Genomic DNA, 25,109 nt, shown 5'->3' on the forward strand with positions numbered 1-25,109 from the left:
CTTTTCTTAAGGACCATTGTCTTTTCTGTATGCAACCAGGAGCTTCCTAGGTTTGTTACAAATGTCTCATTGCTTCCAATTGACTTCCGCGGATGCCAAGTTAAGGGCTGACAAAATGTTCTTTTTCGACCTTGGCCATGTCCGACAGAATGATGATAGCACGTCAGTTTTTGCTTTGTGAACGCAGCTTTTGACGAACATTTTATTTCAGAATGGGCGTCTCGTGACTTTTGCAGAAGTAAAATTCTGCTTTTTGTAGCTCGAGTAAACTAGGCCCAAAAGCAGGCAACTTATGCTTTCTAGTATAAAACAAACACAAGAAAAGTATTAATGTAAGAAATAATGTAGATTCTGTATCCACCCCAAGATTTACTAATTAATTAACCCACCCGATTAATCAAATGTTACCTAGCCAATGCAAACAAATAAAGCAGCGTTTATATCTACCAGTCTTCGTTAATCCATGAGACTTATATGCACCTAGAATAGTAGAAATGACATCACACAGACAAGGAAAAGCAAAACAAGCACATGCTTCTTTTAAGTTTGCAGCAGTTAGTAATGACAAAAACGAAAACAATAAATTATTTTATTATTTTGCACGAACAAAAAGATGCAACAATTATGCACGTTTATGAGCACACATGTTAGTCCCCCCATGTGTAAAGTTTAATCTAAGTTGTATTAGCACGACAAATCACAAATCATTAATATTATTATTCATGTTATGGAAATGTGACTTCACGAGTTTAAACAAAATTTTGTTTTCTATCTCGCTCCATCAACTCCCTCATCTGGTGATTAACAAATCACCACACCAGCACTCAAAATTTTGATAATTTAAATTTCTAAGAAATCGATTCAAATTCATTTGTATCAGTAAACCTAAAAGTCTGTTTCTGCATAATCTTTGGAATTAGCATAACGCTCTCTATGTAACTCCTGTAATTCGATCTCCCTTTCTTCTTCTTTTCTAAGTTTATAGATTCTTTTCTTTTCTTTCAACTGTTTCTTTCTTTTATGTAACAAACAACCTATTTTGGTCAAAATAAAAATGAATACTATTATAATCAAAGGTGCCAAAATCTTGCCAAGAATTGAACTTCCGATATCATGAAACCAGTTTTTAATTGCTTGAAACCTTTTTGAAAGTTTCCCTGTAAAATCATCTTCTTCTAAAGGAATTATCTCTGAATGCATTTGTGTAATATTCTTAATATACATTTCAATATTCTTACTTTCGTCAGGTATATATGTACAACAATGTTGTACATGTAAAATGCCACAGACTCCTCCCTCTTTTGCTAGGAGTATGTCTAAAGCAAGGCGATCTTGAATTACCATGGATCTAATTGCAATAACTTCAACATTTACTAATTGAAACCCATCAGCTGTGTCAGTTGATAATCTATCAACTATAGTGGATAATTTTCTAATTCTCCCTGCATTTAAGGTTATACCAACAAAAGGTATTACTGCTTGAAAAATATCTCCCAGAACTTCAGTAAAAGTTTCTCTTTTAACTCTATTTACATAATTATGAATTTTAAACAATCCTTCTGAATCTCTGTCAACATGAAACACTTTAGGAAAAACAATTCCCACATAACAAGTTCCATACCAGTGGTCTGGAAGGTTGTAGTAGGCTTTGTCACCACAAACAAAATAAATCCCAGGAAAGATAGGATCTTTTCCACCTTTGAATCCCCAACCTCCCAAAATCTGATAAGTATCTTCACAGTTACTTGCACCTACAAAGTAATTATCAAAAAGTGTATTATCTCTTCTAATGCAAAGCTTTCCACTAACTGGTTTGTCTATGTGAATTGCAATATTTTCAAGCATTTTGCCATTTAACTTCTCATCCTCTTTCTGCCAGAAACTTGACTTAGTCTGCTTGACTAATTCATTCCTCTTATAAATTGCTCTTCTCTCCTCAACCATATTCAAAAATTTCTTTCCTTCAGCACTTAATTTGCAAGTTAAATTATTTTTATAAGCATACTCATAAGTAAGTTCGTTAGTAACAAGGAAAAATTCTCTCATTTGCTTTGCTTTCTTATGCTTATTTAAAGCATTTTCAATCTTAATATTTGCAAAAATTTCATCATAATTTGAATAGTAATATTCTAAACGTCCAGTTTGATAAAATAAACTAGTTAACACACTACATGTTACAGCATAAGTGAGAGGAAGCATATTATATGTTACTCCCTCAGAAACAGAAGCAGGTAACTTAACGCAGACGTAGCAGTCTTTTGCATCCATTACTTTAACATATTCACTCAATAGCTTTGTGAATGTATTACTTGAAAAATCACCAATTGATTTATCTTGATGAATGTTAGGCTGATGATCAATAACTTTTGCAGACGTACTATGTTTAGTTTGGCTAACCAGAGCTTTGCTTGTTATGTTAACTTTGTGTAATTCTCTATTCATCTCCAAAGGGATAATCACAGCTAAAATCAACCAGAGCAGAATTAAAATGAGCAGACACACCAGAGTCATCTTACAGCATCTTTTAAAAACAGAACACTTTGAAGTGTTCTCCTTAACATAAGGCATTTTTGGTTAATTTTAGCCTCAAAAAATAAAAATAAATTTTAAAATTCTAAATATATTTACACCCCCCTTTTAAAATATTTTTTTTTTTGTTTTTTTTTTTTAAAACCTTAAACAAGATTTCTTCGACCTTATGTCATACATAAGTTTTCTTCAACTAAACAGTTTTTCTTCGACCTTGTGTCAACTAACAAATTTTCTTCAGCCTTTTGCCAATTTAATATTTCTGTACTTCAATCATTGTCACTAATTTCTTGGATTTCGTTTTCTTCTTCACTACTATCATATATGTCAATAACAGGTGGAATTACTAAGTAAGTCCACTCAGGAGACTTGTATTTTTGGTTTGGTCTTACTATTCTCTTCCCTTTTCTCGATATCACTTCAATTTTTCTTCCAACTCCAACTTCTTTTCCAGGACTCTTTTGACTACTGATTTCTTCAACTTGTTCTTTTGGTTTCTTGATCAATCTGACTCTCAATCTTCCACCAGGCCAGTAGTCTGCTTTTCTCACGTACTTCTTCTTTGGTTCAGAATTATTTGATTCTGACTTCCAAGTCCTTTTCTTTCTGTTTTCACTTTCACCATCCACGTCACTTTCTTCAGTTTCGTAGTCCGAAATTTCAATTGACTCAGGAACTTCTCTATTCGGCAATTTCACTCCTTCAGGAACTTCACTTTGTCTTCCATCACTGGTACTCGGTAATTCGTCTTCCTCCTCTTCCTCAATTACTCCCAACTTCCCAGATTTCGGATTTCTGTTCCTTACTTCAGAGTTTGTTCTCTGCCTTTCGATACTCTCCTGGTCTGAAACTTCTTTTTGTTCTGCTTCTTTGTCTTCAATAGAGACAACCGAATCCTCAGTTATCTTTCCTTTTAACAGATTCTCTTCACCTTCAGAATCTATTTCAATGATTTCTAAGTCTTTTCTTGTCAAATTTCCATTCACTGGCACAGTTTCCAGATGTCGACTTTCTTGTCGATCTTCAGAATCTGGAATTATTTCGCCTTCTGTTTCGCCTTCTGCTTCAGTATCAGAATCATCTGTGGTATCACTTTCAACATCAGAACTCTCAGGAGTTGGTACTGGAATAGTATGACTAGGATGAATCCAGCGTTTCAATCCTCTGCACTTTACAGCATTAGTAGTGATCAAAATTATCTGCCTAGGTTTCTGCCATCTAGGAGCTAGACAATTCCTTCTCCGATGTACTTTCGTTCTGACCCAATCGCCAGGTCTCAGATCATGTGTCAAAACCTTTTCATCTGATTGTGCTTCAGTTCCCACCTGATTAGACACAGAAGTTACCATATCAGATAACCTTTTACAGTAATCCAAAATAGCACTGTCATTTATGCTCAACAGTTTACCTACAGGTACAAAAGCTTGCCTCATAACTCTTCCCATTAAAATTTCATGAGGACTCAAACCTGTCTTTTTATCTGGTGTACTTCTTAATGACATCAAAACAAGTGGAAGAGCATCAGTCCACTTTACACCCGTTTCAAGACACATTTTTCCAATTCTGTTTTTAATTGTTCCATTAATTTGTTCTACCACTCCTGATGCCTCTGGTCTGTATGCACAGTGTATTTTCTGCTCAATGCTCAAAGCTTCGCAAATTAACTTCATCAGTTTGTTATCAAAATGGCTTCCTCCATCACTCTCAATAGTGACTGGAAAACCGTACCTTGGGATGATTTCTCTGAGCATTAGTTTTGCTACTGTAATTGAATCACAATGTCGTGTAGGGAAAGCCTCTACCCATCTTGAAAATAAGCAAACAATTACAAGCACATATTTCAAACAATTGTGTAAGGGCATTTCAATGAAATCCATTTGTAACCTGGTAAAGGGACCACCCTCTCGACCAATTATTCCTGTCCCCACCACTGATTTTCTGTTTGGATTCATTTGTTGGCATGACAAACACCCTTGACAAAAAGATTCTGCAATAGTTCTAAACTTAGTATTGAACCATGTTTCTCTGAAAAGTCTAACCATAGAATCTCTTCCCAGATGTGCTGGACCATGATATAATCTGGCCATGTCAGCAATCAAGCAATTTGGTAAGACTACTCTGCCATCTTTGTAAACCCACACTCCATCTTCTTCACGTGGTCTACAATCTGATCTTAACCACAAGTCTTTTTCTTCATCATCTGCTTCATTTTGTAAATCTCTAATTTCATGCCATGTTTCTACAACTGTTGTTAGCATTAATGAATTTGAATCAGTTTCTTTACTCCTCTCCCGATTGTAAGAATAATTTTTCCTTGCGCAGTATTTAGCTGTTTCATCTGCGAAGGCATTTCCCTTGGAAATATAATCAATTCCTCTAGTGTGCGCTGCACACTTAACAATGGCGATTTCTTTTGGCAATTGTATTGCTTCAATTAATCTCCTAATGAAAACTGCGTTTTTAATTGGTGATCCTGCTGATGTCATGTATCCTCTCTGTGACCAAAGTTGTCCATAATCATGCACAACTCCATATCCATATTGACTATCAGTAATGATGGTAACTCTTATATCTTTTGATATTTCACATGCACGAATTAAAGCAATTAATTCAGCCACTTGTGCTGAACGAACTCCTTCAAGACATGATGCTTCTTCAACATCTGCGACTGTACAAACTGAATATGAAGCTTTTAACACACCTCCTTCGGATCTTAAGCATGACCCATCTACAAAGTAGACAAAATCCGATTCAGACAAAGGTCTGTCTTTGATGTCTTTTCTTGGTTTAGTGCAGAATTCCATAACATCTAAACATTCATGTTCTGTTTCAATGTCATCAACAATTTCAGAATCAGGCAGTAATGTAGAAGGATTCAGATTTAAACATCTTGAAATCGAAACATTATCTGCTCCTAGTATGATTTTCTCATACTTTGTCAATCTGCTACTTGTTAAATGCTGAGTCTTACCTCTTGTCAGTAATATTTCTACTGAATGAGGCACAAAAACTTTCACAGGAAATCCCATAATGATCCCCTCACTTTGTTCGAGGCTGATACTTGTAGCTGCAACTGCTTTCAAGCAACCTGGTAATGCTTTTGCAATTGGATCAAGAACTGCAGAGAAGTATGCAATAGGTTTCTTTAAATTTCCATGTCTCTGAATTAACACAGATAATGCACATCCTTCTCTCTCACTACAATATAGTTCGAAATCTTTCTCATAATTTGGCATACCTAAAGCAGGAGCTTGGCATAAGCTCTTTTTCAAGTTCTCAAAAGAATCCATCTCAGCATCATTGAGAATAATTGGATCTTTTACATCTGACTTTGTCAGTCTTTGTAGTGGTTTTGCAATTACTGAAAATCCACTTATCCATTGTCGACAGTAACCAACCATTCCCAAGAACATTCTGTCCTGTCTTTGTGTTCTTGGTGGTAACATTGCTTGAATCATTTTTATTCTCTCTATTGTTACTTGTCTTTTTCCCTTTGCAATTCTGTGACCAAGATATTTTACTTCTTGTTTGCAAAACTGTAGTTTTGCTGGGGACACTTTATGTCCTTCTTCTGCAAGGCGATTTAACAGAATTATTGTGTCTGTTACACAATTTTCTCTTGTCTTTGCAGCTATTAACAAATCATCTATATACTGCACTAGCGTAGACCTACCAGGTAAGTCTAGGTCTTCTAATGATCTTTTTAATAATTCATTAAAGATTGAAGGACTTTCTGTATAGCCCTGTGGGATTCTTGACCATCCGAGGGTCTTACCTTGGAATCTGAAAGCAAAAATTTCATAACTGTCTGGATGTAAGGGAACAGTAAAGAATGCATTGCAAAGATCAATGACTGTATACCATTCAGCATCATGTGGAATCTGGAATAGAATTACTGCTGGATTTGGAACCACAGGACAACATGGAACGACAATTTGATTAACCTTTCTCAAATCTTGTACGATTCTAAATGTTCCGTTAGACTTTTTAACTCCCATAATTGGTGAATTACAAGGACTACTCTCCATTTCTTTTAATACACCTTGCTTGATTAATTTTTCAATTATAGGTGTAATACCTTCAATTGTTTCTGTTTTCATTTTATATTGTGGAATGTTTGGAAATTCTATTCCCTGTTTTAATGTAATCTTTACTGGATCTACGTTTTTCATCAGACCCATCTCATTTCCAGTAAAATCCCATATTTCAGATTTCACTGTTTCCTTGAGTTCTTCAGGTAAATCCTTTTCTTCAAATGCAGGAAACAATTTTGTTTCTTCTGCTTCCATCATCATCATTGTCATTCTGTATAAACCATCTTCCTCCATTGTTTGTAACTCAACTCCATCAGGAGAACAATATATTCTACAATTCATTTTACATAGGATGTCTCTGCCCAATAGATTCACTGGACTACTATTACAAACCACAAATCTGTGTTTGTCTCTGTAATTTCCAATTTCAACTGGTACTGGATCAGTTAAGTCAGTTTTAATTTGTTGATTACTTACTCCGACAACTTGGATGGTATCCCCAGAGAGAGGTAGGTTTTCAATTTCCACTGATCTAACAGTAGAACGGGTAGCACCAGTGTCCACTAGAAAAGTGATGTCTACATCATTAACTTTCCCGTTTACAAAAGGACCTGACTGGTCAACCTCAAGAGTGGCTCCAACAACACACTCTTCCTCCTCTCTCGGGCACCGTCAGCAATAATCATCAGAATCGCTGTCTTGACTTTCTGTTAATAAAAACTGTTGTGAAGCATTTTGCATTTGAACCCTTTGCTGCTTTTGCTGTTTTTGTGGTTTTATTACCTGTTCACTTCCCTGAAATCCCACGTTTGGATTATATTTTTGAACTCCCCCACAATTCGGAAAAGGTGGTTGTGGTAATTGGTCTTGACGATTATTCACCTGTTGTTGTTGCTGTTGCTGTAACTGTCGCTGAATATTTAATTCGTTTAACCCCTGTTGCATCTGTAGCTGTCGCTGCAGGTCAACACCATTCTGCATCTGTGGATTCAATAAGGGATTCTTTAAGTTTTTAGGAGGATGAGGACACTCGTCTCTCCAATGTCCAATTTCGCCACAATTAAAACAAGGTAATCTTTGTTTCAACTCCTCAATCTTTGGGCTAAATTTCTTTGGGAAATTATTATTTTTAAACTTTCCTTGTATCTGGTTTGTATTTCCAGTTTGAACAAAATTAGTGTTCTTATTACCCATGCTGGCAATCTGTTGCTCAGCCACCTTTACCTGAGCCCACATGGCTTTCTCCTTGAGCTTCTTCTGTTTTACTTCTATTTCATCGCTACAATATTTAGCCTTTCTTAGAATATCATCTACAGATAGTGATTGCCATCCGACAATGCTATTTCTGATCATTTCTCCAATTTCAGGTTTTAGTCCATAAACAAATCTATAGACAAAATGGCTCATGTCCTTTTCGTCTAGTTTTTCATAACCACTGTATTGTTTAAAGATTAACAGTAGTCTTTCATAAAAAGAATGAACTGATTCTTTTGTTTCCTGTTCTGTCCTTTCTATTTTAACCCAATCGACTTCTTTGGGTGGAATTTTGTTTTTCATCCAAACAATTACTTTTTCATAAAAATCCATTACAAGTGGATTTGGAGCACCTGTTTCTTTGATTCGCTCAGGTTCTGTTTTTGGCCAACTAATCGATATTTTACATTCTGTCCAAAGATCTGATGGAACTACAATATCAAAAAATCCATCTAAATCAATCCACAGAACTTTTGACACTTTAATAAATCTATCGACTTGCCTGTACCACTCAACTGGTTTTTCCCTCAATTTCGGAAAGTCATTTGTAAATAACAGAATGTCCTGTCTCGACCAAGGGACATGAACATATCCTCCACCTGCAATTTCTCTCATTGGAAATTGTTTTGACAATTTTTCCAATCTTTCATCTTCCTTCTTTTTCGTCCATTTTACTCTCCATTTATTCAGTTCTCCTAGCTTTTTGATATAGACAATCAAATCTTTTATATGCACTATTCTTCCCATTGAGTTCAAACTCTCAATGTCACTTTCTGAAAAGTCTAATCTGTAATGTTTCGCAAAATTCTTTTGTTTGCTCACATCAATTTCAAGTTCTGCTGCTAGATCCTCTAGTTGATCATATTTATTTTTTGTTTTCCATTGTATGCTTTTGCAAATGAACAGTAGTTCATCATCTCGATAGTAATTTAAACTATCTGGACCGATTGTTCCAATTATTAATTCTTCGATATTCGCTTTTAATTTAGCCACATCAAGTTTTGGTGTCGTTACCCTGATTTCAGGACTCCCTATATCTGATATAGCACCCATTGGTGTTTTTGGAGATAAATCCTCATTAAAGGTTAAATCAGGCATTCTCGATTTAGAAGAGTTTATTTCAGATAAGTCTGAATAAAATTTTTCAGCAGCCTTTTGAATTTCTGTATTTAAAGGAATAGTTAATCCAGTTTTGTTTGTTTCCTTTTGGTCAAATACAGGCTGAACAGGACCAATCATTACTGGAACTGTCACAGCTTCCATGCCTTTTGTCATTCTTTTTATTAATTCTTCTTTAGATCTTAAATATTCATTATAATCAACATCTTCAACATTTCTTGCCTCTCTTGTATAATCTTTTGGAGCTTCTCTTGCCCTTGGAGCCATTGTAAAATGTCTACCTTCATTTCGAGCATTATCAAATTCTGGTCTTCTAGGAGTTTCAATGATTTCACAATTATTTGGATAAAGTTTAGGAGCTTCATTAATTGGAGGTGCACTCGGTGAAGTTTCAGTAGAAACCACCGGAGTAGACCATGATCTAGGAGGTCTCAAAGGCTGATTCTTTCTAGCAGTTGTATATATTTCTTCCATAACTGCATCCTCAGATTCACTTTCCATAGATTTCCCTGTAGGAGTACCCATTACCATTTCCTGAATTAAATACAATCCTTCACTCATGTTTCCCTGTCTCCACATTCGCAATCTATCTTCATGAGTTTCTCTTCTCCAAGGAGGATTTTTAGAAGGTCTTTTAATTCCGCTAGCTTCTCTTTGTAATTGATACATCTCGTCTTCCCACTCAACTAAAGCTTCAAATTGAGTTGGTCTCGGTTTCGGAACAAGAGCGTTCATTTTCTCTCGTAAATTTCTCAAGACTTTTACATTAAATGAACCATCATCAGGCCAAGTTAAAACACCGTCGTTCTTAGTATAGCGTTTCCAACTATCGAACCATAAGACAGTATGATATCCATATTCACCTTCCATATACGCTGCAGGTGTTTTATACTTATGAAGTAGTTTACCACCTCGCGTTTCAATTTTCTTATCAGGTGAAAATAAATTCTTAAACTTCTGAAATAATGTTGGCTTTTTCTCAACATGTTTAAAATGATAACTCATTTTTAAAAGTTAAATCTAATTCACAAATTCGTTCGTAAAATATTTCCGGGATGTTCCGCAAAACAACCAATCCGTGCGCGAAACACACCAACAAGCCAATGACAGTTGAGCTACGTCACTTTTCTGCTCAACCAATAAAATTGGAGTTTCTCTGAATGACCTATCAGCTTGCAGGTCGTCAGAGACTCAAGAGCCAATCAGAATATAGCTTGTGACGTAGGTCACCCAATCCCAGCGCGGCTCTGTGACGTACACAGCAGCTGCGGTTTCTCGTTTCTCACTCCTGGCGCTTACCCCTCCTTCACAAAATCTTTTCACAGCGCCATTTTAAGAACACTTTTCAGTGTAAATTAATTCTTAACAATGACTATAAGGACAACATCTGTTCGTTTCACTATTTAGGATAGTTTACATACATTCAAGTATCCACACTTCGGAATAGACGGCGCTATTCACACTAAGGATAATATCCAATTGTCAGTAGAGTAACCCTTACCCCACCCTTCTAACACGTATAATTATGAACTCGCTTTGCTCTGAACGCACCGCGAAGTGACAGTTCTAAGAGTTCCACTTGAACATAAAATACAAATCAAACTCGCACTTTCACACTGAAAATTCCCTAATTTCAAACACACATGAAATCCGTACAGGACTCTCACCTGTTTATAGAGATCATGCACCGTTAGCAAAATAACGACGTTATCCGTACAGGGCTCTCACCTGTTTATAGATATGAAACATGTACCCGTACAGGACTCTAACCTGTTTATAGATAATCATGCACCGACGCCAATTTACCCTTCACTCAAGCTCGGATATAACTAATACTCTTATCACAGTGAGTTTTATGGAAGGCGCTTTGTCCCTATTCTCATGCTGCTCTAATTTCTTAGAAAACCCTCACTATACAAGATTCACACCTAGCCCTAAAACTGTGCTGCTCGGCGACAACACTATGGTACACGGCGATACCTCTTGTGATACTCGGCGATATCACTACAAACAGAACAGATGGCTTGCGTGACTAATTTCTCGCCACACAATCTATACCGGTATAGCTTACAGATAGCACGAAAAACTAACTTAACATGTGTTAAAACATCGATCCTATTTCCATACCATAACGCTTTAGTAACCCTTAGCAACCAACATATTACCTTGGTTACTCTTAGCAACCATCAATTTCTGCTACCAGAGAATTGATCCAGCGGCCTATAGAAAATATATCATAAACAACGCTACCCAACTTCATAACCTATAAACAAAATTCTATACTAAATTATGGACCCATTTATAAACTTGACATATTTTGGGCCTACTGAATCAGGTGGTCAGATTAAATCTATATACACATTATTTACAAACTATATACAAATTTATACATCTGCGGAAAGAATGTTGTCATTAGAATAAAACCTAACCATTTAAACGACCACCATTGGCGACGTGATCTAGCTAATAGTAACCTACACTCCTGAATAACCAAGACCAGCTTGTTTGTCAAAAGTAAGATTTTATTTACTAAATTATGGTATATAAGTTGATAGTTTTATAAATGAATTTTATTAACATTGAAGCAAGCATGATTGTAAAGAAACGTGAGAAAAATACAATTTAAGCAAGTGAATCAAAATTAAAGTGAATATATAAAGTTTAGCATTTCTAAAACCTAAGTCCCTAACTGAGCTAAATAGATAGAAATTAAAGTAAAGTTCTTTGAGGATTCTTACGTGCTCCACGTAATGTCCGACAGCACTTCACCCTCATCGGAAAGTCAGAAAGCAGCAGCCAGCCCATCCCTAGGGGCATGACTTTTTATACCTTTCTACGCTAACTAAACTACGCAAAGGAAAGTTTTCAGAAATCTTCGACGTCCCATTGGCTGAGAGTGACAAGTGACATGTCACCCACATTTCAAAAGTTCCATTAGGTCACTTTTCTTAAGGACCATTGTCTTTTCTGTATGCAACCAGGAGCTTCCTAGGTTTGTTACAAATGTCTCATTGCTTCCAATTGACTTCCGCGGATGCCAAGTTAAGGGCTGACAAAATGTTCTTTTTCGACCTTGGCCATGTCCGACAGAATGATGATAGCACGTCAGTTTTTGCTTTGTGAACGCAGCTTTTGACGAACATTTTATTTCAGAATGGGCGTCTCGTGACTTTTGCAGAAGTAAAATTCAGCTTTTTGTAGCTCGAGTAAACTAGGCCCAAAAGCAGGCAACTTATGCTTTCTAGTATAAAACAAACACAAGAAAAGTATTAATGTAAGAAATAATGTAGATTCTGTATCCACCCCAAGATTTACTAATTAATTAACCCACCCGATTAATCAAATGTTACCTAGCCAATGCAAACAAATAAAGCAGCGTTTATATCTACCAGTCTTCGTTAATCCATGAGACTTATATGCACCTAGAATAGTAGAAATGACATCACACAGACAAGGAAAAGCAAAACAAGCACATGCTTCTTTTAAGTTTGCAGCAGTTAGTAATGACAAAAACGAAAACAATAAATTATTTTATTATTTTGCACGAACAAAAAGATGCAACAATTATGCACGTTTATGAGCACACATGTTAGTCCCCCCATGTGTAAAGTTTAATCTAAGTTGTATTAGCACGACAAATCACAAATCATTAATATTATTATTCATGTTATGGAAATGTGACTTCACGAGTTTAAACAAAATTTTGTTTTCTATCTCGCTCCATCACAAACTACCAAGGTGGTGAGCAGTGGTTAAGTGGTTATTTCAGTAGTGTAGCCCCCTTACCCGGACTGAAAGAAGGGTCTCTACTTGGACAGGCTAACAACCTTTATGTGAATCTACCGCACTACATGCCACAAACTGAACCTCAATGGGTAAATAACATTTTACATACCCATTCTTTACCCAAGATGGCTACCACATTTAGAAGCAGTGGTGGACATTTTGGATTGTTACAACATTAATACATTCGGCACTATACAATTCCCAGATGGGCACTCAAAGCAATATTTACCCTGTGGCCATTTTGGAATAGTATTGTGGATAGTGTATCATGGTTCTTCCACTCCAAAATTTGCAACACATTGCTCCTACAAGTGGCTCTTATGTTAGAATTTTAAATGGATGATACACTACCTAAAATATGATTTTAGTTCTGTCGCTTCTACTAGGCAGAACGTTTTTGTTTCTACTTTTATCTTCTGCATATGTTGAATTTGTGTGCCTGTTTTATTCTGGATAGCAAATGGGTGAATGCTGGGGTGAGTCAGTCAGTGAATGAAATGATGCATGAGTCTAAGGATGAGTGACAAGCTGCATGTATGATAATGTATTGAGTGGCTGAACCCTGCAGTAATTGAATATGCGCTTTCAGTTATAAGCCAGACCTATTGGCATTGCCAATGTTTTTTCAGCTTGTATTCTACAACAGTATTCAAGCACACTGAACATTGCTAAAACTGTAAAATGTCCTCCTGTTAATGCCCAAATACCACCAAACTTAACGATAGGCCAACTAACTACTGGGTAAAACAAAGCAATAACTCATTAGACGAGCAAGAGCTAGCTCCCCAGTTCTATCCCAAACAAATTTTTGGCTATTCCACAAGACGTACTAGACCCCTGCTCCGTTAGCCTCACTAGGCCTCAAAGAAAACGGCCTATGCTGGAACTGCGGAGGTGAAAAGGGGGATCTAGCACATCTCATCTTCTACTGCCCAAAACTCAAAACATTCTGGGGAAAATTAAAAAGGCGCTGGGATGTACTCTAAACCCAGAATTCTCTTCCCTCACCACCGCATTTTTGACCACAGGGCTTGCCTCACAACATGACAGGGACCTGCTACACCTCCTGCTGTCTGCAGCAGTGAAAATGGTCTTGTATAACTGGAAGGATACCGCTAAGACATCATACAAAGGCTGGGTTAACTGGGTGACGTACCTCAGAGGCGCAGACAGCACGGCCCTGCAAAACTCACCCTGGAGACCAGCCACTAGGGGGATGTGGCAGTCGCTCAACACATATCTGGACTCCTATGAACCGCCGTGAGAGCATTTGGGGGGGGGTCAAGTTTCTCACACAAGGCTACAAACCCAGAATAGGCTCATTGCTATAGAACACTTCTTGTATCCTATCTCCAATCTTTCTTTTCTATCCTCCATCTTTCTTTCATTTCTGTCCTTAACTTCCTAGCAAGTCAATGTAAAGAGGCTCAGCTAAAACCCATACCAAATACCTGTAACTACTGCAAAACCAACCAGGTTTGGCTGGTACCCCGTAACGGAAATGCGAATGTACTTGTTTATAAAAAAATTTATAAAACACTTTGAAATTAAAAAGCTTCTAGTTTTTGCCTCATGTAGTCACCCTTACGCTAGTGTCTTTCTCACCATATTCTTTGTCACCAGTTTCCTCCCATTGAGTTTTCAATGTTCACCTCCTGTGGATCTGTGTCCATGCCACTGCATTCCCGTCCCTGTAGTCTGTCACTCCATCCATTCTGGTACTGCATAATTTCAGGGGGTATTTGGTGGACATGGGAAATCACATACCTATAATCACAGTAAATACTCCACTTCTTCTACAGATTCGTTGACACCATAGAATTGACACAATTAACCTTCACTGGTCCTGCGGCATGTCCCACTGACTTTGCCTTGCTTCAGTAGGCCAGTTCCTTTCCTCTTCATTCTGGTGTCCTTTCCAGTCTCAGCTCTCTGCCTTCTCCTAATGCTGCTCTAAAGATCTATTCTAGGCCATCATCAGGACCACTCTAAACTTATGGTGGAAGCTCAGTGTACAGTACAGAAATAATCAATTATGCAGGCATACATTAATTAACACGTTCTGTAGGGTTGGTGCTAGCGGCTGTTTGCCACCTGAATATTAATTATAGAAATATTAAATCTTTTTATGTTCTCTTGCAAATATGACACTCTGCCTTCCTCTTGTCCTAATTTTTATACATTTATTATAATGCTTCAAAATAAAAAGAATACACTTATAGTTGTTAATCACTGAGGGAAGAAAGCTAATCTTCCAGTACGTCTGAATTCATGTTTACCTAATAAAAAGCATCAACATCGCAACTGTGTATTAATGTAGGTGGTATTGCATCTATGGCTGATGGTGGGAAATAGGACATTAAACTTCATCTCGAGGCTAAAACATTTGATGAAAAATAAACTTCGTTTTTTTAAGTACAACCTGTCTATTTGTCTCCAATGAGGTTCTCCGATTAGCATGATGCAATTGAAAGCATAACACAAGAGAACTGCCATTTTAAAATTGCACGCAGCAATAAGCAGCTCATCTCCTGAGACTGCAAATGTCAATTGATGCAAAAGTCCCCACCTGAGCCGTGTCAATGTGAAGTGAGTAGGGGAATAAAGGCACCGTTGGTAATAATTGTCTCCAAGCATACAAGACTGAGATTGCCAAGGTTGCCTCTTCAAAAAGTATGAATTTTTACAAAAGCAGATCTTTCAAACCTGTTTTCAGAGAATTCTTTTGATAAAATGACAGACATCTCAACTCTAAGGAACGATCATCCTTTGTAAGTGCAGTGAATGCCATAGCAATTATTTATCACACGTTTCAGGGTGCAAGTTTCACTTGTTATCTAATTCAGTATTTCCTCCTGTGCTGTTCATCTGGGTACATTTAAATCCATTTGATATTTTTGGCATTTAAGGTCTTCGGCCTTTCATGGTGTGTTCTAGTGGATTTCAGGTTATGTTTTTTGGGTAACCTCAAGTGGCTACGGTCGAACAAAATGAAGCTATGTTCACTCACTATCTTCACCAGCACATCTTTAGATGACTTCTCTTACGTTCTGTCTCGGGAATAGAAGACCATCTGAGTATCTGTGGCCAATGAGATCCGTTTGCCAGGCACAAATGGGCAAAATAAGTGAAAGGGCTTTCAAGTACCAGCTCTGAAAATTGAATCACTTTATGGTGTTTTCTCATTTTAAGAAGTAGGTGTATGAATCACTCTTTAAAAGTGAGTTTTGAGTTTCATCCTGAAGGAGCCAGTCTGAATAAGGATAAATACATAGTATGCATTTTATAAAAAAAAGAATTGTGACTAATTTACATTTTATCAGCTGCAGCATGTATAGTATTCAGCGGTGGTGGTGATTAGTGTGTGGTTAATACATCCAGAGCTCTCAGGGATGTAATGTTATTTATTTTATTAAGGTATTTATCTGATTCGCCAAGGATTTTTTTTGGGGCGAGTCAGGGATCTTTGAACATAACCTTATATTTATTGGATCCACTCTTATGTCACCCGTGTTAGCCAACCTGTTAAGTAGCAGTATTCTAAATGAAGTTAGGGCAAATTTAAGTTCTTATAGGCTGAAATACAGTGCACTATTGAAGATGTGGTTTTAGTTGATGCTTGCTTCTGCTTCTTTGGAAATGTTCTCCTGGGTGGTTGAAGTGAGATATGGAGTAGAGCAAGAAGTCATTAAGTACTACTACCACCGTTGTTACAAATGCAATAATAGTGATTTTTTTTTAATTGGGGTTAAATATCGCAAAATAGGGTCAGTGTATTAGGACATGACATTTTGCGGTTGCAGACACTGTGTTTTTGTTCTTCGTAGGGTTTGCAACTGCAAAATCTCTTGGCACGCATGGCCCATAGTTATTTGAATCTGGCCTTCCTTTTCAGTTTTGCAATAACTTTACTCGCTATGGTTTGGATGAGAATTAATGGGTAGCTAATCCAGCAGTAAGGCCCTTCTAGGTGAGCCGCTTCTCTTTTCTTATGATGATTGTGTGCTAAATTTGCAGTTTCTAATCTGGTTGCTAACTCTTACACTTGTGGTCACTTTTGCCATAAATTGATTCACAGATCACAGTTTATTCCTATGAAATAAAAATAAAACTTTGTTTCCTTTGCTTTTCTATAGTTATGAAAGAACCTCATTGAAAATCTAACATTCTAATAGTAAAGTTTGGCGAGGCACTTAAAGGTCTAGCCAGGCTCAAACTTGATATCTGGCTCAGCTAGAGGTACGCTTGGACTCTCACGCCTAAAACGAGCCAAGCTTTCATTTGGCTGCTGCCGGCCACCCACCTCTGACGGCATGCACCAGTAATTAAAGACAAAGTGTTAGTCTTTAATCTAACACGGAGAGTGAACGAGATGCCCGTCAGGAGTCTGAATTTCACAATATGAAATCAGAAAACCTGGGAAGCCCTGGCTTCTCCACTTCATGAAATAGTGGGATCCTAGGTAAATATTGTATTTCACTGAGCTACCTTTTTCTTCATTATCACCTTCAAATATGCGAGTTCATGATATGTGCTTTACAAAAACCTCTTGTGTTTGATTTAATTATGTTTCATTTACAATATGACTCTTGACCACATACACACATGACCACTGGCTTGTCTTTCAGTTCACTAATGCCATAGACGTCAGGGTGGTGAAGCAAGAATGTTTATAAATGTATACACCTTTAGTAAATATCTCTCAATGCTTCTGGTCTTACCTGATGTACTAAAGTGAAACACTTCTGCAAATATTATTTTTTTATGGTCTAGCTTGATAGCTCAGTTTTGCCAGACAATTATGCGAGCATCACTAGAGATGGGCTTTGACTCCGTGCACTGGTTAGGAGCAAGCAGTACATGATTTGATTGGGCAGACTGTTTTCACACAAAAAAGTGCTTGTCCTCCACACAGCTGTGATCATTTCATATATTTTTCCAGCTGCTTGAATTTGAACGTTCAGGTGTACACACAACATTATAATGCTGTAAAAGTATCTTGGATAGCTAGACATTTATGGAGTTTGTCTTCCTCTACCAGCAGCACAGATGGTGGGGGCGGGTGGGGGGGGGGGGGGGGGGGTGACAGCCCTGAGGAACATAGTCTATTCCATGTTTTGTTGAATTTGTGTGTTTTATTGTGGTTGGGTCGGAGTGTGTGAATGCAAAAGTTAGTCAGTGGATGGATGATTGGATGTACGACAGAATACATGTATGTTGACCTATTGAGTGCCTACACCATCAGCGACACAAGACACTTTCATTCATAAGCCAGACCTATTGGCTTAGCCAATGCTTGCATTTTTGGAAGGACTGTCATATTTTTACATTATGGTTGTTGCATGATTGACATGTCCAACATTGTCATGACTCGTCTCTTGTGCAGGCTCTTAGAGCCAAGCCAGACCCTTGGCTCGAGTCTCCCTTCGAATGTGTTGGTTGTGCTGCCTCTAAGCCAGCATGGCTATGTATGAGTTTGGAAATGACCTGGCTTGCTTTCTGCATCGTACAGCACTGCAATAAACAGCAGGGCTCACCAGGCCTCTGCAGATGTAGTTAATCAGACGCCGGTCCATTCTAGCTCACCACAGTTTAAAGGGGAACTTGTCTTACTAGACAGATGGTGTTACAAAGAGATTACCTGGAAGAGTTATGCCTGGAGCTCCAGGAAGCATCCATGCTTGTCCTTTCATTCAGTGCACAGTGGCACTACCTTCCATCATAAGTCTGTAAAATGTGAGATAGCAGGCACCACTCTGGCTTTAGTAGCTGCAGAGAAGGAGATGAATGGAAACACCCTGACAATTCAATCATCCGTGTGTACAGCAAGATAACTCAAGACACTTTGATTTCTTCCAAAGGTTCAAAGTATGCGAGATTTATATCACAGCACACTCTTGTTTTTTTTTATTCTTTTCTTTTTGAGGCTTCTTTCATGGCCAGTGAAGGACATAACTGATTTTGCCTTTGCAGGTTGTTTTAAATTAAGGGATTGTTGTAACAGCATTGGCTTTCATGACAGCTTTATAAACTTTAATCACAAAAACAAATATGTTCATCCTTTGTGTAACAAATGCTCTTATGCTGCCTCCATCACTTGATCTCTTTTTGAACAGAATGTGCTCGAAATTTTTCCTACAACTATACTTGTCCTTTTCTTTCTGCAGATGATATGGAGGCAATTCCAGTCAAACAGTTTGTTAAACATATCAGTGAACTGTACTCCAACAACCAGCAGGGTTTCACTGAAGAATTTGAGGTATGCTTTTACTTTACCTAAAATAATCCTGTATAATGACATTAATTTATATGCAGTTTGTTCGCGTTTGACGCGCAAAAATCACAGTTTGCCTTATTGCTTTGTAGTGTTGCACTGTAAGAACAATTACTGGGAAAAACTCAGCATGTTCTGCTCTGTGAATTGTGTACTTTTTTGCACCCTTCTTCATTTTCACCCAGTCATTGGACCTTGAAAGTGTTTAGTATAAACTGGCCCATTTACAAATAGCTGTGTTGTGGGAGGTCTAAAATTAGAGAAAGTGGGCCAGCCTCTTGTGCAGACCAGTTTCTAGCTTTAAACCACTTAACTGCCTGCGTTTATTATCAAATGGGAACATGGTGCCCTGATTGAAAATTCCAGTTCACAAGTTAAAAATAGTTTCTGTTTGATCCAAGTGCTGGCATGTCCGGCAAATGCCAGTTGACTGCGGTTGCAACTTGGAAATGGTCATTTATTTCTAGCAGTTTCAGCTGTACTAACCAGGAACATGTTTCTTATATTTTTTGTTGAAGACCTATAGTGCAATCCGTATAAACCGTCTGCAGCTGGGCAGTTGGAATTAAAGGCGCCGGAAGTGACTGGTTCCATGTTTACCTGGGCGAACCCCAGACTATGTGGGAAGATATTTACCTCCCATAACGATGCATTTTGTTGCCCTCCTCTATTCGACTTTTAAGTGGATATTTGTGCCGCCTTTTAAGTGGAAAGCGGTACAAAAGAGGGTGGTGATGGACGAAGCATCTGAACCAATCAAACACTCACACCCAGTCAAAAGATCTGGGTTTAATCCATCACCGTTCTTTAGCCCACTCTGCCACCCCAGTTCAGACATGGCCATATGCAAATCAGTCTGACCCTGTGCCTCATGGGAACAGTCCAGCCCGAACTGCCAAGCCATGCCTTCCCTGGAGCGGAAGCAAGCTTCCTAGGACCGGCCTTTTAAGTGGAAGCCACATTTGTGCCGGCTTAAGATTTGTCCATTTTCAGGACATCACAAATATATTTTTCACTTCTTAACAACAACTTTACCTAGTTATGGAACTTAGGGGTGTAAGCAGTTGTGCTAAAACATGGCTTTTCATCAAACTTGTCCTTACGCTTTGGCAGTCTTGACTAGACGGACTCTCCTGAGGAGAACTTAATGACCAGAACAATGAGTCTCCGAACTGGAGAACAAAATAAACGTGCCCCATGCCAGATGGGGTTTTGTGGCTGTGAATGTGTTTAGTCCTGAAGTGATTTGGCTGAATTGGCTGTGGGTTGCATGGCTGAGCAGGAATATTGAGGCATTTAACAATGTTGATGGTTTTCAGGACAAACATTTACCCTCCAGAGAGCACAGCCGGATCAGGATGATCAAATGCGCCTCAGGTTTCTCAATTATTTATGACTTAAACTCCCAAGCGCTATTCCTCACAGCTGGTTTTGACGCCGTTTAATTATTCCAAATATTAAGCACATCCATGAAGTTGATGTGCCAGAACAAAGGCTTTCAAGGAGCTATTACCCAATATTTGATATTAAGAAACAGAATGCATCTTTCTCTTACCCGCCGTTACTATAAAATCATTTTTTATATACCCGTAAGCACACCAAACATTAAATATAATATATTTAGGCTATGGATTTAACAGTGCTCTGATGCTTTGTAGATTATCACGTGGAATTATAACAACACTAGAACAAGGGTTGGGCATTTCAAGAAATGAGTGACCAAACCGAGTAATCTTTCGAGACGATAAAATATACAAGTGCTTCACAAAGTCGATCTTCGTAGCGACATTGTGGTGTATTTTTTCACCTGCTTCTTCCCGGGTGACATCGAATTGTTAACTTTTGCGGCATTTCTTAATTGCTTCGCACCTTTGAATTAAGTACAAATTGTAAATGAACTAAATTGACTATGTTTCTTAATGTGCAAAGTCCGCAGAGGAATCCGGCGCACCTTGCAGAGCGTGTGAGGCTGTCTCACTTATGTGGGGCTAATTATGGAGTACGTTTTTTTTTTTGTACCCTAGTCATAGTACATTTATTTTTCTCCGGTATCTGTCTCGGGCACACTGTTTATGTTCTATTTTGTGATGCAAACGTAGAAAGCAATATAGCAAAGGTGCATAAAAAATATATATATATATATTATTTCAATATCCTTATAGAAAGAATACAGCACACTGCAAGCGTTTTGCACGAAATAAAGGGATTAACGCAGCTTTCAGCGTACAGTATCCCTTTTATAAGAATATTCAGTACCAGTACAACTTTTTAGGGGGCTGGCTTGCCCATTGATCGCACCAGCTCGGTTAAGTTGAGCGCCCAGGAATTTGTGACACACAAAGATATGCCCTTTTGTCTGTCTAAGAGGCGAACTCCCTGTAGTCTGCATATTTTTGGGAACACAGTCACGCGGTAATGGCCTCCTGGATATGCCTTCTCTGCCCATCTCATACTTACTTGCCTTACCTTTTTTTCTTCCTTTTAGGTTGGGGGTTGCAATCAACTTTTATTTTTAATTTTTTGATATTCTGCTGAATATCCCTCCCCGCCCACCAGTCTTCCAATTGCAGAATCAGTTTTTCAACATGCTCTTTTTAAATAAAGGAAAATAAACCTTCCGAGGTCTGTGATGATGAAAACTGTTTTGATTTGGTACGCGGTGATATGAAATAACTTTAGTTTATTAGTTATGGCTTGATACTCCTCGTCAACACTTCATTCACCACATTTGCAGCAGCTGTGCTCTACTAATGAGCCCCCTGATTAGCTCTTCCCATACTCGCGTTTGAAGCTCGTTGCAAGCAAGCACGTGACATCAGGATGATTTACAAGGTCGTCAGTGAGAACATCAAAATTAACATATTCCGATTTCATTTACTTTGGCAGCAAATTGGCTCCTCTTCTGTTGTACTTGCAGGCAGCGATAGTAAAACCAAAACAGGTGTATGAAAAACCCGCGAGGTAAAAAAAAAAAACACAGTTCAGAGTCCATTCTGAATTAAATGTAAAATCGGGCATCGTTTGGTAATGTTTTCTTGCACGCTTAACACGAACAGATGGATTTGAGACACCTCTGACTACTGTCACGCGTGAAAGGCCGCACAAAAACCCCTTTTTGTTCAGATTGACCTTTCTGCCTAGTAATGAGGTTTTCCATTTCAGTTACTCTTGACAGGAGCCATGTGAACAGCCTCTTCCATCCCCTTAAGGTTCCGATGGATTTTGAGGTCTGCCTTTTCTATGCATCACCTTCATTTTGACGCTGTTCTCTTCCAGCAACCTACTCGCCACCGAAACTTTGGGTACATCCCTTTTTAATTTAAAGGATTTTGTTATGATTGTTTTCTTGACACAACGCTTTAAGGGCTCCATAGTTTCCCAGGTGCATTAGTACTCGCAGCTCCAGTGCAGAGGTTTTCTTTACAGGGGCTTGCTGTCCTAGCGTTTTAATAGGATAAGCAAAACAAAACTGCTAGTCCCAGGATGCAATTCAAAAACGGTACAATTAACTACGAGTGGACTTAAACTTGGCAGACCTGCTAATTCTTCAGTTTTCCTTAGTGAAAACTGTAGTAACTGTATATTTGTCGCTTACTATAATCTGTTTTTGGCTACGTAGAACAACAAAATCTAAATATATTGAGCTTGATGTTAAGGTAAAAGTCGTATATGATTGTCTTTAAATTATGCAGGGAATACTCAAAAATCCTTACGTTTTTACAGCATAAGACTTGTGTTGACATGTTTTTTTTTCTTTTCTCAAGTTAATGGTTTTATGGTATTTGAATGCTGTTTGTTTTGCATTCTCTTTCATTGTACTCTACACACACACTGTTTCACACGTAACTTTGCATCCGTTACTACCACCTACTACATATCTATTTGCCAATTTGTTTTTGCTACACATCTCAATCGTGTATTCCCTGCTCTCGGTCCGTAGCTCTTATTTTGTCCATCCTGTTATTCTCTGCCTCACCTGCCACTCATAGCATTTCTCTCTTTACCCACATTACTTTTTTTGTTTTCTTCTCTCCCTTTCACAGACTTTCTCCCTTTTTCCTCTTTGCACCTCTTGCCTTCTCCTTTCCTGTTGCTCAATTTCTCCCTTCATTTCTTTCCCAGCTCACATTTTTAGCCATGCCAGTATCCCTCTCCCAATTCACTACTCGCATACCTTCCTCAAATTTTTTTCCCCTAAACTATTCCTTAGTTTATTTGTCTTCTTTCTACAAATCTCTAATTTTCCTGCTAAATTCTTCTTTTACTTTCCCATTTGGTTTATACCCATCTCTCTCCTTACCCCCTTTCTTCCTATTTCTCTGTCAATAATCCTCTTTTCTTTATAACCCTTCCCCTTGCCTTCTCTTTTACCAGTTAATTTTCTGTTCTAATTTCTATTCCGTCGTTTAAAAAATATAGTAACAATTGTGGGTGCATTTTACCAGCTAATGAGACCTATACAGATGTACACTGGTGATATCATTACCCAAATGTATTGTACTTATTTGACCATCTGCAAATAAATAAGATGATTTTACCTTCTATAATTTAACTGTGAGACCATAAGGATACATGTGAATCTCTGCAGTGAATGTATTCCTCTAATGTACATTTGTATCAGTGTGTTAATGCATGGCATCTTCTCCATTTTTTTTGTTTCTCTGTGAACTTACTTCTTCAAACCTATCCGGTTCTCTCAGAATTCATTATCTATTGTCAATGTTGAGGATATACTTTGTGTTGCATTGTTAGTTCATCTGGAAGGGCTGGTGTATTGATGCACTGTAATCATGGCCCTCTGTTAGGTTTGCCATAGATTATTACATTGCTGAGTGTTTGTATAGCCCAATCTTTGCCAGTTACTTGGCTCTTCGTACGTGCTTCACCTGCAGGTATTTATGAAGTGGAACTTCTTCAGAGCTGAGTTCCTACCCAAATTACAAGTTTATGTGGGTGCGGGGGGGCGCCAAGTCGGCTTGTATGTTTGTGGTTATCCTTATGGAAGTGTTCCAAAGGTGTAGTGGGTTTTGGTCTTTTTTATTGTCCTTTGGTTTAATCATGGCATGATTACATTTGTAGTCCAAGGAGAATGTTGTGGATGCCCTAAAATTCACAGCTTTTCACAAATTGTGTAAAAGAGACTCTTACAATGTTGATTTTGGATCCTTTCCTGTTTCATTGAGATTGGTGGCTAAAGTCCACAATTGATTAATCTATAGTGGACTTTTTGTTAATTTGCCCTAGTAGGCATTACTGGTTGTAAATAACTTACTTCACAAAAATATTTCTCTAAAGTCTAGGAAAAGTTATTATTTTCAGAACCTGCAGGATTTGTGAGTACGTCCTGCCACTCGGAATTGTTTGGCTATCCCATAAAGCCTATTTGATATGCCATGAATTAATTTCATTTGTGTACTACATGTAATCCTTACTTTCTCAGATATTCACCTCACTGATGACTCCCCTTCTAAGGATATGGACAATTTGGAGAATACCTACAAAGTGTTACATTCATACATTTACTCACCATAGCAAATAATGATTACAATTCATGCAATAGGAAAGATAACTCAATTTTAACCATAGTGTGCCTATGATTCCTTCTAGTCTAAGCACAATCAATGAGACCTGGATCACTTCCATTAAAAATCAACAAACCTCTGTTTGTTCTACAATGCTTCCAGGCACTCCCATTCCTATTCTTGATTCTTCTGTATCCTCTCCTAATCATCTGAATGAATGCACCCCTATTATCACCATATTAGTTTGTAAACTGATCTGTCTTACATAGGTCTTACATTTAATATGGCATTAAGATAATTTTTGAACCACCCTCTTATTATACTTTACACCGCAACCTCTGATATACTTTTCCTTCTGTGACCTGCCCTTCTTATTCCTGCATACCATTCCCAATTCTTACCAAAACCTCTATTTCTGCATCATCTAATTACTCTGTCCTATATTTACCACACTATCGAAATATGTTTCAAAGTTTGTCATTATTAAAAGTCCAATTTCAGTGTTTATTTCCTTTTCGTTAGGACAATAGATAATTCTCATTATAGCAAAGACACAGAAAGCAATGTGTGTCTTAGTCAGCAAATTAATGT

At 37.8% G+C, this 25,109-nt stretch overlaps 1 protein-coding gene across 6 annotated transcripts in view; it reads left to right on the top strand.

Moving 5' to 3' along the window:
* The window catches only part of PTPRG (protein tyrosine phosphatase receptor type G), a 1,220,925-nt gene that overhangs the window by 973,530 nt on the left and 222,286 nt on the right, over positions 1 to 25,109 (top strand). For all 6 annotated transcript variants that reach the window (XM_078661520.1, XM_078661521.1, XM_078661522.1 and 3 more), the window contains one exon: positions 18,890 to 18,981. In XM_078661520.1, the coding sequence (XP_078517646.1) occupies positions 18,890 to 18,981 (92 nt within the window). The remainder of the gene's footprint in view (positions 1 to 18,889; positions 18,982 to 25,109) is intronic.

The sequence above is a fragment of the Lissotriton helveticus genome, chromosome 9 (assembly GCF_964261635.1).
Source record: "Lissotriton helveticus chromosome 9, aLisHel1.1, whole genome shotgun sequence".
NCBI lineage: Eukaryota > Metazoa > Chordata > Amphibia > Caudata > Salamandridae > Lissotriton > Lissotriton helveticus.